Source organism: Ochotona curzoniae, unplaced genomic scaffold, assembly GCF_017591425.1.
Source record: "Ochotona curzoniae isolate NIBS_2020 unplaced genomic scaffold, NIBS_Ocur_1.0 scaffold_2587, whole genome shotgun sequence".
Lineage (NCBI taxonomy): Eukaryota > Metazoa > Chordata > Mammalia > Lagomorpha > Ochotonidae > Ochotona > Ochotona curzoniae.
The window spans coordinates 11,865,832-11,881,488 of NW_024467096.1; the positions used below are offsets into that span (position 1 = coordinate 11,865,832).

Sequence of the window (15,657 nt, forward strand, 5' to 3'; positions counted from 1 at the left end):
TGTCAACATTCACAATATAAGTCAAAAGTTAAAAACTTCAGCATAATCACAGAAAAATTCATATCGGCTCAAGTAGAAAAACACTTACTATCAGATAAACAGGTAAAAATGTGAAGATAATTTAAAAATAATATCGTAATAGTTACCTAAACGTCATTTATCAAACTTCACATAGAGTGATAGCATATTGAAATATCTATGAAATTGTTAAAAAAAACCAAACAAACAAAAAAACAGGATAGTTAGATATAAAAATATTCACTGAAAATCCAAAGAGTAAAAATAATAAGACATTTTCTGAACACTATGTAGCATAAAAAAGTAAGGGCATTAAAACAAGCTCGCTTTAGAAAAAAAAAAGTTCTGATGTCTACAAGGTTATCAATTAGGATTGCTTGTCGCTTTCCCCATTCCCTTTCACTAAAATGGATGACACAACAAAAGAACAGTGTCCCAACTGGAGTGACTGATGAATACCCTCAGGGGTAAGAACAAAATGGCTAGATGCAGTGGGTAACTCCACAGGCAGAGAGCAACGCATTGTTCCTTCTACTAGTCTGTCTCTTTGGGATGCTGCCAATAGTGGCAACCTGGTTGAGCCTAGAGCGTAACAGGTTAAGTCAAATAAATTGGACACAGAGAGACAAATATTGCTATGTGGAAATTAAAAATGTTTGATCTCACAGAAGTAGAGTCTAGGAGAGTAATTACCAGAAGTTGGCAACACGTGGGTGGGGCCTAGAGAGAGGGTGATGAACACAATTAAGGATGCAGTTAGATAAGTGAAACAACTTCTGCTGTTCTATAGCACATGGTGACAATTAACTCTATATTTAATATATATATATTTAAAATAGTAGCATTTCCAATGACTGTGACACAGAAAAAAATTGCTGATAGATACACAAATTCCTCTGATCGGATCTGATCATTTCATGTCATGGACATGTTTTGAAAGAACATGCTGTATTTTCTAAATATGTACATTTCTTAAGTGCCATGTAAATTTAAATTATACAGTTATTTCAATCCATTCTCCTGTCAAAGAAGAAACAAAATAGTATCATATATAAAATGTAATAGTAAAACTCTACCATGTTGCTGAAAAAGCAATGTTGAGCAAAATTAACCATTTATAAAGTTTACATATCTAACAAATATGACTATAAGCAGTGGCCCCTATTATTTTCCATGATACAATTTTGCGGGTGATTTTTTTAGGGAATTCCCCCTCCTCCTTCCCTCTTTTCCCACTTTCCCCTTCCACCATTTCCCCTCGTATCATTACAGTATCATAGCCCTTTAGTAACAATCACAAGTTTAACATTCTGCTATTTCAATATATCCTGACACTGGTATAGGTAAGTCCAGCCTGACATACGAATAGGTAAGAATATAAAATTGAGTGTCATACCATCAAGGTGTATTTAACTGATTAACTCGGAGTCCTCTTTTTATTCAGGAGTACAGATGCATACTGCTATGTATCTTCACTTCCCTGTAAGCCTAAATAAATATTTCTTTAACAAAATAATATTCTTAACCTAAGAAATACACATTCACTTTTCTTCAAATTCTAGAGATAAATATTCGAGTGGAAGGAAGATAGCTGTCTTTAGCTTCTCTCTCTGGAAAAGTCAAAATGTCGGTACTGTATGTGACGATGTTGGTGGCAGTGTGTAAGAAGGCTACTTGTGTACTTGCTGGGAACACCAACTGACCTTGTCATTTAGGAAAACCATTGCAGCTATCTATCTGCTAAAATCAGGTCTTTCCCTCCAAAAGCCACTGCCAGCAACTGACAGTACAAACAGTATAACACATCTATGCAAAATTGTGTGGGAAAGGATATTTAGAGAAATATTTTTATAAAGGCAAAGGTAACTATCCACAAATGAGAGCCCGCATAAACAGATTAGTCTATACACTACTATAAAACTGATAGTGATCTATATATGACTATATAAAAAGTTTTTAATTTATATCATTAGGTAATGTAGCATGAGGCATTAGGTAATGCAGCATGAAGCAATTTATGCCATTTACTGCCCTTTGTTTAAACAATATGTAATAAGTATATGTGCACATATATGTAATTTTAATTAAGGTATATATTTAAACATATACACTAAAACATCTTCACTCTTTGCTATTTTTGTACTATTTCTTTAAAGAATACACAAGAAAATGTTGCAGCCTGTACAGAAAATGTCTGTTTGAAATCTTTAAAAATATTTTTCTGGGGCCAGCACTATGATACAGCAAGCAAAGCCTGCAACACCAGCGTCCTATACGGGCATCAGTTCAGTTGCTGCACATCTGACTCAGCTCCCTAAAAAGCACATTTTTAAGTCCTCTTAAAAGTAAATTTAATTTTTTTCCTGGCCTCGTGTGATAGCCTTGCATGTGCCATGATTCAATATGTGCATCAGTTTTTATCCAAGATGTTTCACTTCCATCCAGCTCCCTGCTAGTGGCCTGGGGGAGCAGTAACAGATGGCTCAGAGCCTTGGGTTCCTGTGCCTATGTGGGAGGCCTTGAAGAATCTCCTTGCTCCTTGTTTCAGATCAGCTTAGCTCCAGCTGCTGTGGCCACTTGGGTAGTAAACCAGCAGATGGAAGATCTTTCTCTCTGTCTCTTCTTCTCTCTTTAACATCTGCCTTTCAATTAAAAAAAAAAAAACCTTTATATACATAATTTCCTATGTACAAGGGAACATCAAACAGTCTGGAAAAGTAGACTCTCAAGCTTTAGCATCCACGGGCATACACTACAGCCAAGATAGGCTGTGAGCCATGCTGAGCTGAGTTACTTTACCTGCCAGTTTACACAAGAGCCAAGGATGGGAGCAGGCTGGACAGGGCTTTGTCACAGCATCTGCTGGCAAGTACCAGGACTGGGTGCAAGTCAGTTTAGGTTAGGTTAAACTGCAATATCCCTGGCACGCATAAGATCCAGGGCTGGGATTGGACCTAGTAGGGCAACTGTTGGCACTCCTGTGCTGGGTTGCACCTGCCAGTGGTGAGCAGGAGACAGGGCTCAGAGCAAGTCAGGCTGGACAAGGCAATAGCACCCACTGGCATACGTGTGTGCTGAGTCTGGAAGTAAGTCAGGCCAAGCCACAGCATCCATGGTGTGTATGAGATCTAGATGGGATGCCAGACAGGCTGGACTAGATCGCTGCACATGCAGTCACCTACACAAAATGGGACTAGGGCAGCCCAGGTGGAGGTTATTGGAGGTCGCCCAAACTGGGCTGCAGCGCCTGCTAGTGTACATAAGGGCTGGGTTTGTGGCAGTCTAGGTTGGGATAGGCCACAGCTGACAAGACAGCTAAACTCACAGGTATGTGTGTAGGTTGATGTATGTGGTGGAGTCAAGTGGACCCTGTACTGGCTGGTGTGACACAAGAGTCAGTTTTGTGAATACCTCAGGTAAGGGTTTTTTGGGGGACCCCCTAACTAATCTGCTAAACTCAAACTTTGACCACAGGATGTGGTCTGACATTGAAGTGGAGTGCACATACTGGGGATAGTATATCCTTGATTGCTGATGCCTGAGCAGTGGACAGCTTGCCCAGATGTACAAGTGACCCTGGACCACCAGCTCATCTAGGCTAGTACAGGATGTTGAGTACCACATCAAAGGATGGAAACAGAACAGACTAGACAATTCTTCTGGCCAAGCTTTCCTGCAAGAATTGGGTGTATGGATGCACTAAAGTAGACTTTGTCATCAAATAAATCTTGGAAAGACTTTTTTCAACCCTATGCAAAGAAACGATGTCTCAGAACTGCCAAAAGAATTCAAGTGACACCCTCCTAGCATTCTTCCCCACATCAGGGTGTCTAAGATGACTTCAAATGACCAAGCACATCCTCCAGGGCTAATGTAGTTTGGCAACAAGGAGCCCTTTGCTCTACACCCTGTAGGTAACAGGAGAAAAAGAAAAAAAAAAATGGAAACATTTGCCATATTCTCCTTCCTTTATGCCTGGACTCTCCCTACCCTAGTCAGTGGCCTGCATGGGCACCCATCTTTATCATCTATGCAAATAACATTAAAAATAAAATAAAATACATTCTTAAAAGATGTTTATTTTAATGCAAATACATTGAAATCCACGCATGGCTTTCCATAATGCATATTTTCCATGAAACTTTGAAGCTCTCTTATCTATATCTAATTGAACAATCTGCCGATGAAAATGTAATGAACCTAGTCAGTTGATCACTGCTTGCATCCTTGAAACCAGCTATTTAATATGATAAGCTATGACTAAAGAAAAACAGTCATCCGTTCAGAGTGTTTTCTTCCTGCCACTGATATCTTAAAAAGATGCATCACTATGCACCAGTTCTGAAGCCAGGTGCCTAAAGGATAAGAAAAATGATCCCTGCCCTCAGGAAACTCATAGTTCAGTGGGAACTGCTCACATTCAGTCTTAGAAGAGAACACGTGTGCCTTGGTGCCTGACCTGGAGTAAAAACTCGGGTGTTTGATGAATTCAACTGTCAAAGTCACTGTTCTCCCAGCTTCCATCACTGAATGGAGTTGTGTTTTTGTCTTTCCTGCATGCTCCACCCCACTATATGATTTCCCCAGGTCTAAGGCATCATACTCACTTGTCCAGTGACATCCTAGGGAAGACAAACTTGCCCAGGCAGATGGGATCAATGGCACTCAGGGGAATCCGCTGCAGCTGCACGCAACTGAGCATGATGAAGTCATATTTACAAATCAAGAGAGTTCTGTCTGTGAGTAGCAGTATCCTTTCCTTCTCATTGTTCCAGTGGTCTATCCTACAGGAGAATCATCAGAGAAAAGGAAAATTAGAGACACAGGTTTTCCCTGTTAAAGATAATGGTCTTTATTGAAACATCTCTTCTAATGAAAAGGATGGTAAGATTTGATCACCGCCAAAGAAAAAAGAGCTGCGACACAGCTCATTCTACTCCCTAGGCCTGAGCTTGGCCCCATGGCTAAGGAAGAAGAGCAGTGGAACATGACAGAGATGTTTTATCAGCATGAGATCCCATGATGGAGTCGACAGGCATAACACCAAGCCTGGATCTGTTGAGCATCAGCTGATTCGCGTGTCACCATACCTTCCCAGTTCTCTTCACAGCACATCTTCCTATGAGGACACCAAAGATGTCTCCTTTTCCTAACTCAGTGTTCATCACCACAAACTAACTTATGCTTATCTCCAAAATTCACATTATTTACTCAAGGAAAATGGGAGTAGGAACTTGTGGTTCTGTCACATAGTGACTGTCAGACTGGACTTCCAATATTCCTATGGCTCAGTTTGTTTATCTGTAAAATGGAAACAGTTGCTAGTACTCACCTGTTTAAACACAGGGGGAGGTTTAAAGGAAATGGATCTTGGCCATGGCTATTTTAGTTAACTGTTACTATGGATGAAAGGTACTTAGGACACAGAGGGTGAGTGACTCCTAAGCACAGTTTAAAAACATTTGACTCAGTTGGGAGTTCAAGACTGAATGAATTCTAGCAAGAACAGGAGATATGAGAAGGAAAAGGGAGATGCAAAAAAAGAGGGAAAGGAAGAAAGAGTAAAATAATAAGTAGATCATTGATTGGGGCCCTAGTAACTGCCAATCTTATGTTCTTACAGGTATTGGCTCCAGATCTTTCCACAACCCTTTGAAGAGTGTTACATTCAGAGTCACTTGCAGAATGTGATAGCAGAGATAATCAGAGAGTGGATGGAAACAGCAGAGAGGTCAAGAGATTACGCTGAGATCAAGAGCTGTGATTTCCATCCATTCTAGAACAACTGAGATCAAACTCCTGGCACACTGAGAGGAAGAACTTTTTGCTGTCTGCCTAACACTCAGTCTCAGTCAGAAAGACATAGGGTCTCTGCCATGTCTTATCAGACATCTACATAAGTTCTCGAAATAGATTGCATCAACTCAGCAGTGAGTTATAAGCTGGTGCCTAATAAACTAGACTTGTTTTTAGTCTGAAAACACTGCAGCTTTTGGTTGAATGGTTTTACTGAAAATGTCAGCACTCCATAATGAGATTTATTTTAAAAGGTAAAGGATTCCGGGAAGGTGGGTGGGAGAAGAATTTTTTCAGGAGCCCAGAGTGCTCTGCTGTGACACAGACTCTGCATGATTTTTACAAGTCTGGAATGTCTGAAATCAAGTAAACAGACATAGAAGTAGTTTGGGGCCACCATCTCTAACTTGTAGGTGATATATTTATTTATTTAAATTCAATCACTCCATTTTCTCCCAAAGAAAGTATGGAGAAAGCATTAAATTACATATTCTTGATGTAAATACCATTAAAGTTTGGGTGGCAATAGTAACATCAACAGATGCAGGACTAGTAATAATAATACTAATAATGATAATAATAATAATCTAGTGGGTCTGTACAGTGCCTGGTGGTTTACAAAGTCCTTGAATAACAACATTCACCGAATCCTCACAGTAATAGTTTGGATTAAATATTTTCCTTAACTTAAAGACAGGGAAAATAAGGCCCACAGAGTCCCACAATGAAATGGCCAGGATTTCACACACAACAAGCAAGACTTCAGGGAACAGAAACAGACATACAGCCACCCAATCCAGTGCTTGTTTCTTCCCTGGTACCACTTACTATCCCAGGACGACCCATCAGTGTAATCTGTAAATACAGCAAAACCCACCTCTGGAAAAGGCCACTGTGATGGCACAGACCACTCCTGCAACTGCAAACTTCTTCCCCGAAGCAGCCCTGCTGCCTCTTCTCATCCTAGTCCTCCTGGAGTTCTCCCCACCTCCAGGAAGCACACTCCCTCCAAACAGTTAGGGCAGCTGGAAACTGGGTCATCCTCGTCTCATCACATACCCACCCTTTCATGTCAAGACCTAAACATTTTATTCCCCAGAAGTTTTTTGAGAACATAGTGTCTCTCTGTCATCACCATCACCACCCTAGATCTGTCTTCCCTGCTCTCCAGTAACTGCCACCTGGTTCACCCATATCAATTATTATTCTGTCTTGACTTTTTCAGCCTACAGCAGTGAGGGGTTTCCCGTAACTTGTAGGAAAAACAGCAGAGATCCTAAACAAGATCTAATGGGCTCTGCTGGTTCAGATCCTATCTACATTTTCAGTTTCATCTCAGGCCATCTGTCCAGCCCAGTCCCCTAACCTTCCTTCAGTTTCTGAGCTTCTCCACCACAAGGACCTTGGCACCTGCTGTCCCTCCTGCTGCCAGTGTTCTTCCTCACCTACATAACTCTTACAGAACAAAGCTTCATTATCCCTTCCTCCAGTGCACTCTCCCAGGCCTCTGCGACTACTTACCTTCTTTCTAATGTACTTTTCATAGCCTGTTTCCCCTTCATTTTATATCTGCTTTTATGAATACATATGTGCACACATTTACCCATACACAAATGTATTTGAAAGACAGAGAGGAGATGCCTATCTCATTTCATATACTGTCAACTTGGCAAAGACAGAATTCTTTCTTGGCATGGATTCCCAAATTTGTGACTGTCCAAAAAATATTTCTCAATTGAAAATTTCTCAATTCCTCTCTGTGTAACTCTACATGTCTTGGCTGATGCTGTTTGGGGAATATAACCTTCAGGTTAATCCCCTATGAAATGCTCACCATAAAAGAGCGTACTTTTACAAAAATAATGATCAGAAATATTGGAAAATGTCTTTGTCATGTAATTGTAAGAAAAAGCATGTTGCATATAGTACACTTCCAGTTTAGGAACAACAAAAAATGTACCCATCAAAATGTCAACACTGATAACTTCTGAATGGTAAGATTTCAGGGTCTTCTATTCTTTCCCATGCCTTTATTTTTCCAAGTGTATTTTACACGGAGCACATTCCACTTTTATGTTAACAAATGAAAAACATCATGTATCCTCCATTCTCCCAGTACCCTCAGCCTTAATTCCAAGGGATGTCATGTGTCCTTTTAAATACACACCAATCTTGACAGGGGCCTTACAAGTAGCCCTAAATATTCCATATTATTACGGTGGTTTCTGAAGTTGTCCACCTCTATCCCTCCCTCCTGCACACACACTGAGTTGGAGTCCCTCCTGTGGGAAGTCAGTGCCTCATTCACATCTGGTCTCCTCATTACACCTGATACAGGGTAGAAGAGCCTTTTTTCCATGTGCAGGGCATGAGGAAAAAGGAAGAACCCACAATGACATCAACACACTCTGTTGAGAGGGTCAGACGCCTCCTTAGAGCATCTGTGACCTGTCTCCTCCACAGCTGCAGCTCCTCAAACCCGGCTAGGCTTCCCTGCAGAAGGAGCCCAGATCACCGCAGGAGAGCAGCCACCTGGGAGCTCCCAGGAAGCAGGTAATGTGGATGAAGCAGTTTCACCAGCAGAGGGCAACCGCGAACTAACAATGACAGGCTGGAGCCACAGCAGATTTCCAGGAGTCCCAGCTGCAGCAGGAATCATCCTAGAAGCTGTCCCAGCTGCTCAAACTCCATGCCCAACAATTTCATCAGCTGCTCTTCTAAGACTGCGTCATAATCTGTTTGCGGATTGCACACAAATCTCTTTCAAGAAAGATTTTCTTCTAATATTAGTCATATTGTAATCTCAACTTAATACAGGCATCCTCCCTTATATGAAATAGAGTAAGCATCTCTGATTTACACAGCAATTTTCTTGTACCCCCAAACCTCTAAGCACAACGAAGCCCTTAAAGATAAAAATAGTATCTCAGCTAGCCAGGAATCCACAACCCAAGAGGAAAACGTTGAAACATTAATTATTTATATTCTCAGATCACCAATATTATGTTCCAAGCAATGAAGAGAATACATTTCGGGTTTTTTCCCTTCAAACACAAAGAAATGAAAAATGCATAGCACTAAAACAAAGCAATTTACTTCTCCTGAATTTAGTGGAATTTTACAAAAACTTCCAGCTAAATAATCCCTGGACATTTCTTTCAGTCATTTGGTTACTCTTGCCCTTGTCTTATCACATTCATTAAAAACAGAAGACTATCAAAATAAATACAATGTTTCAATAAAACCCTGAAGTTCTCAAAACCTTCCTCTCTTCTCAGGTCTCCTGATATTATTTTCTCCAGGTTTATATTTCTCCCTCTCCCCTATTAGTCCCAACTATCTTACGCAGGCAGTCTTGTACCAGAGTTTGTGCAAACAGCAGGGACACTGGGTGAACCTTTCAATTTGTAAGCTTTACACAGTCCAATGAGATGTGAGGAATCCATAAGGAAGAGGAATGCAGCACCCAAAGGTGGGGTAAGGCTTGGCAATCGTAAGCAGAATCCACAGGGCCATGGCTCAGGAATCCCAGAGCAAGACTCAGTGCACCAAAGCACACAAGCTCAGGGAAGCTGGTTGGTCCCTCGGAGGGTTCTCAGCACTTTCACTCCCGCTGACCCAAAGGCACATAACCAAAAGTCATGGAACTGAAATTCAAACCGAAGGAGTCTGCCTCCAGAGGCCATGCTTGTCATCAGCTATTTTATTCAACGGGAAGTCATCTTACTGCACCAAGGAAGTCAGGCAAGGCTCTGGCTGAAATGTGCCAGAAGAGAGTTTTAAAGAATGAGCAGAAAACGAAATTTTTAATATTACAAAGTGTAGCATATGTAAACGTATAAAACCAAGTACATATACTTACTAAATGAAATGTGTTTGCATAATATACAAATAAAAATAGGAAAATGAAATGACTTAAAAGACGCCTCTCACAGAAATTCTAATTGCAGGGAGCTGAGATGGAATTCATACATCCTTAGCCTTTTCAAAGGCACTCAATTATAGGACAAAGGGTTAAAAACCAATGCATTTTCTGGAACCAGAACCCACAGCTTAGTAAATTAAGCCCAACATCCCACATAGGTGCCGATTCAAGTCCCAGTTGCTCCAATTCTGATCCAGCTCCCTGCTTACGACCTGGGAAGACAGAGAATGGCCCGAGTCCTTCAGTGCCTGCACCAACATGGAGACCTGAAGAAGCTCCCGGTTCCTGGCTTCAGATCAGCTCAGCTCTGGCCATTGTAGCCTTTTGGGGAGTGAACTAACAGATGGAAGCTAGCTCTCTCGTTCTCTCTTCCTCTCCCTCTCTCTCTCTCTCTCTGGATAAAAAGCAGAGCACTGAAACTTGACCAGCCAATCTACTATGGAATACTGGCTTCACAGGAAGTGGTTTAATCCACTGTGCCACAAGGCCTGCTCTGCTAATTATCCTGAGGACAAGCTGTATTTGACGATAAGTAAAAGTTTAAGATCATATTCTGGGGCCTGGTGCAATAGCATAGTGGTTAAAGTCCTTGCCTTAAAAGCACCAGGATCCCATATGGGCACTGATTCTAGTCCCAGCGGCCCTGATTCCCATCCAGCTCCCTGCTTGTGCCCTGGGAAAGCAGTCAAGGACGGCCCAAAGCCTCGGGACCCTGCACCCACGTGGGAGATTCGGAAGAGCTCCTGGCTTTGGATTGGCTCAGCTCCAGCCGTTGCAGCTGGGAGTGAATCATCGGACAGAAGCACTTTCTCTCTCTGTCTCCCCTCCTCTCTGTATATCCGCCTTTCCAATAAAAATAAGTAAATATTTTTTTAAAAAGATCATATTCTGTAATCACATATCTGTCTTGATTTTCACCTCCAAATTCAGTTCTGTATCCTGAGCAGTAGCTGACTTTCTATACCACATACCTGGGCTGGGAAATGATGCTCCCCAATTTCTGAGCGCTAAGACAGCAGAGGTTGCTGAACTTTTCTAAGATTCAATTGCCATAAATGCCAAAGCAGGCCGACAATACAGAGAGCTTCATGAAGTAAAAAGTACATAAAAAATATTCAGTTATTGTTGGCTGTTAGCATGGTGGTATTGGGACTAGCCTTGAGGCACAGCCGATTAAGCACCCCATATCTGAGGGCTGTCCTAGTTGTTCAGCTTCTGATCTAGTTTCCTGCTGATGCACCTGAGAAAGTGACACAAGATGGAGCAAGGATCAGGACCCTGGCACTTATGTGGGAAACCTGGATGGACTTGCTCCTGGCATTAGGCTCGTCCAGGACGACCATGTCACTGTGGTCCTCTGGGAAGCAAACCAGTGGATGGAAAACCTGTTTGTCTATCTCTCACTCCCTCACTATCATTCCATATTTTTAATAAATAAAATAAATCATTAAGCAAAATAATATGATGATGAAGATAACTCCTGTAAGCCCATTTGGAAAATTTATTGAATTAATGAATCAATTAATGAATAACTGAACCAAACTCATATAAATATGATTAATGCATATATTAAATACATATTTTTATATAGAGTGAGAAAGGAGAGTTTATATATCAAATTGCCTGCTTTTTATTCGAACCAGCTTTTAAATTACATTGCAAGCTTTATTTAAGTTACCCTGACAATGCATATGCATTATGGAACATTGCCTTTGCAGGTGGCTACTGTGAGATACTGCACAAGAAAAGAACCCAGAGGAACACAGGCCCAGTAGAAAACAAGCAAGCATCCCAATCAAGGACACATGCTACACTCATGTTGATACAATAGCCAGAGAAGTGAACAGCTGATTCAAGTATGATCCCAAGTCAGCAGTCACAAGGACAGCAATTCAGGATTAAAGCTTGAGAGAAAATTGATTTTTATTGATTCTCAATTGAACTTCTCACTAGGAAGCATTGCTTTAGATACGCAACACTGGGTAAGTAGGCCAGAAGAAATCAATCACCCTTACACCAAAAAAACCATTTTTGAACAACTACATTATAAGCTCAAATGGTCCAGTGCTGGAGCAAATGGGCTCCCATCCCACAGGCACTTCCTCATAAAACCTACATGCAGAGACCATGATAAAGGGGACGCAGAGGAGTGTCTGAGGAAAAGAGCATTCTCAGTAGAGATGTTGCCCCCAGATGAATTTCAGCAAGTGCCAACATCATATGCAGAAATGACTGCGGCTCTTCTGCAAGTCCAGAATATTTTCTCATTCCTTGGTAATAATCTCCCTTTTGACAGGTAAATAATCTAAGCCTCAATAAAATGACATGGACACAGCAAGTAGTCACAATGTCAAGGACAACAATCCGCATCCAAGCTGTTGACTTTCCATTAGACATTTTTTTCACTTATTTTTGTGATATAACCAGGTAATTTTGCTCTTCTGACTGTATTACTGTCAGTAGGAGAATCTTTTAGAAATCTTCTAGAAAAATAAAGTCTGGATATCCTTCATCTTTCTTTCCCAGAAAACTGCTAAATAGCTCAAGCTGAACAGCCCAAGTACTCCACAGTGCTCTATGAGCTAAAAAGAGGCTCAGTATCAGAGAGGCTCTCTTCTTCCCGGAAATCACTTTAAGGGATGCACTCAATGGCAAGCCACGGGAGCTGATAGGAGAGCAAGGCTCAGCAGAGAAGAGGCAGCAGGGCAACAGAGAGGGGCAATGTGGCACGTAGGCACACACCTTGCCATAGCCATTGCTTTTTTTAACAGGCTTAATTATTATTATTATTTTATGATACAGTTCCATAGGCTCCTGGTATTTCCCTTATCCCAGCCCCAATCTCCCCCCCAACTAGTTCCTCTATATCATTACTAAAGTATAGCTCTTCATACACAGCCATAAGTCCATCATTGCGGGCATGGACAATGGCAGAGAGTCCAGAATCCTATTGTCAAGATACAGTTAACAGTTTCATTATAAGTCCATCTTTGTCTGGAAGTAGAAATGCATCCTCACATCTGGATATGTTATTCTCCATTTCACAGCTACTGTACATCCCTCTCAAATGAAAAGTCAGAATATAAAATCAACAATAGAAAGAAAAATAGAAATTTACAATGCCACAAAGTTAAATAACATGTTATTAGATATGACAGTCTCCATTACACAGCTACTATACATCCCCCTTAAATGAAAAGCGGCAAAACAAAATCAACATCAGGAAGAAAAAAGAAATTAATACCACCAAGAAGTTAAATAACATGCAACTAAATGATTAACATTGTAGCTGAAGAAATGAAAATCAAGGACCTTCTTGCAGAAAATGATGCTACTGTATGATCTATGAGTCACTGAAGAATTTAATCAGAAGAAAGTGTTTTGAAGAGATGAAACTAACAGAAAACATCAAAACCCATACGATATAGTTTCCACTGATTTTTGTTGATGAAATGTGTCTCTTTTAGACAACAAATAGATCTGTTTTATTTTTTAATCCAGTCTACTTATCTATGACGCTTGATTGAGCTTAAGCCATTTACATTCAGGGTTAATATGTATGGGTGGTACTTTGGTCCAGTCATTTTAGGAATGGGCTGTTCATAGGTTTAGTCTTCTGTTGTCATTTTACTGGGATGTTCTTCCTGTTTGCCTTTGGTTTTGTTTGGTGCTATTTCTCTTCTCTGTCAAGAGAACATCTTGAAGTATCATTTGTAGGGCAGGTTTGGAAGGCATTGCTTTCTAAGTTTTAAATGAGAGTGATACCTGCTTCTAGTATCAGCAATGACAGTATTCTGAAAACAGGAAACACAGTCCAGATTAGGAAAATCCAAAAGAAGGAGATATATTATAAAAACACTCTAAGGAGTCCCATAGAAACCCAAGCACAACAGTCACATCCAGGTGGATTTTATAGCACCTGGAGAGTCACAGGTAATGAAAGCTGCTCTCCCAGGGGTGGTTATGCCAGGCTGCTCCTTCCACATTTCATCTGTTTCCTTTAGGCCAGCAGGCTTCTTCCACTTCCAGTCAATTCTATTCCTCTTTAATTCCAGCTTGCCCATGAGCTCTCGTTGCTTCTTTAGTCCTGCCTCTCCATGAGTTTTCAGATGCACTCTCACCACTCACTACCTGCAGTATCTCTGTACTCCCAGTTTAGAACATCCTAAGAGAGTCTATGAATCCAAGTCATTCACTCGGAGCTGTCCCTTTCAATCACAGCTTGGCTAAAGAATTAGTCTTGTTTTGTCCATTTGGTTATAGCCAATAACAGTTATACAGTAGAAAATAGGAATTGCCAGAGAGGAGAACTTTATACTGTGTCAGGATACTTTATAATTCCTTTATCTTTTATGAAAATTTTAGGATAAACTCATCTATACCTGGAAAAAGAAACCCCTGCTGCAATTTCCATAGAAGTTGCACTAAATATGCTTATTAAATTTGAAGAGAATCTATGACTTCACTTTGTGGAGTCTTCCAATCCATGAACTCAGGTATATCAGCCTATTTATTTAGATTCCCTATGATTCTTTTATCTGCATTTTGTAGCTTTCAGTTCATAATGTCTGAATGTGTTTTTCCTAAATTTATACTTAAATATGTTTTCACTTCGGTTATGTATGTGTGTGTGGGAGGGGACATAGAGAGATAAATTAATGAACTTTTATTCCAATTTTCTTCATTGCTATCTATTTACAAATACCATATATTAATTTACATTTGTTAGTCTTGTGGCCTGAAGTAATGCTAAAATCATTTATTCATTATTGGACTTTTAGGTTATTTTGTCTTATTTAACTGTAATGATGTCTTGATTTTATTTTCTTAGTGTATTCTAATTGACTTCAAGATACCAAGGAGAGAAACTAGTGTTGTGGTTCAGTGTGTTAGGCCAACCCTTGCAACTCTGGCATCCTCTTTGGGTACCTATTAGAGTCTCAGCTGCTCCACTTCTCATTCAGCTCCTTGCTAATCCAACTGCAAAACTTGTGTAACATGACATAATTGTTTCACCCTTGCCACCCACATGGGAGACCTGGATGTAGTTACATGTTTTTGACTTAAGTTCGACCTGACAAGTGCAGCCCTTTAAAGAGTAAAGCAGAAAATGGAAGATCTGTCAGTCTCTCCTTCTCTTTCTATAAATTCACATTTCAAATAAATAAATATTTTTTAAGAAGACAACAAGAAGGTAACTGGGCATTGTAGCGTGATAGGTTAAGTTCCCTCTTGGAAAACCTACTTTGCTTTTTGAAATGTTGGTTCCACTACTACCTCCCCCTTCCAATCTAGCTTCCTATGCATATGCCTGAGAAGACAGTGGATAATGGCCTAAGTGTTTGCATTCCAATCTTCCTTATGGGAAACCTGGATAAAATTCCTAGCTGCTGCCTTTAGCCTGGCACAACCTTAACTCTTGCAGGCAACTGAGAAGTAAACCAGTGATTGGAAGATTTCTGGCTCTCCCTCTCTCTGTTATATTCTTTCAAACAAATTCATTTCAAAAGGATCTACATCATTGGACTTGTTGTTGGAAGACATATCCACAGCTGAGTCACTTGAATGAGTATGATGAGCTGCTTCACACACACCACAACATCCAGGGATGGATGAAGTGATTGTTAAAGATGATAGAGAGTGGCAACTAAAATCATCAAACACTGAGGGGTAAGGAAATGGCCTATGGAGCTCCAGTTTGTGACTGTCATGGAGGAAGTGATTGAAACTCATTAGCATAGCATTCAAGATTCTTTCTGGACTCTTCCTACACTCTTACTCTGCTTCATTCCCTACCTCTTGTTCATTAGAATCCAGCCATACTTAACTAGGTCTGTTTCAGATCTCTGCATATATTCTCACCACTTCCAGGGTTTTTTGTTTTGTTTTACCATTACATCATTCAGAAAATCTCTCCT

At 40.5% G+C, this 15,657-nt stretch overlaps 1 protein-coding gene across 1 annotated transcript in view; it reads right to left on the reverse strand.

The window, feature by feature from the left end:
• TPRG1 (tumor protein p63 regulated 1) overlaps positions 1-15,657 on the reverse strand; it is a 109,070-nt gene that overhangs the window by 72,396 nt on the left and 21,017 nt on the right. Inside the window, exon 3 of the mRNA XM_041003003.1 lies at positions 4,626-4,802. Within this exon, the coding sequence (XP_040858937.1) occupies positions 4,626-4,802 (177 nt within the window). The remainder of the gene's footprint in view (positions 1-4,625; positions 4,803-15,657) is intronic.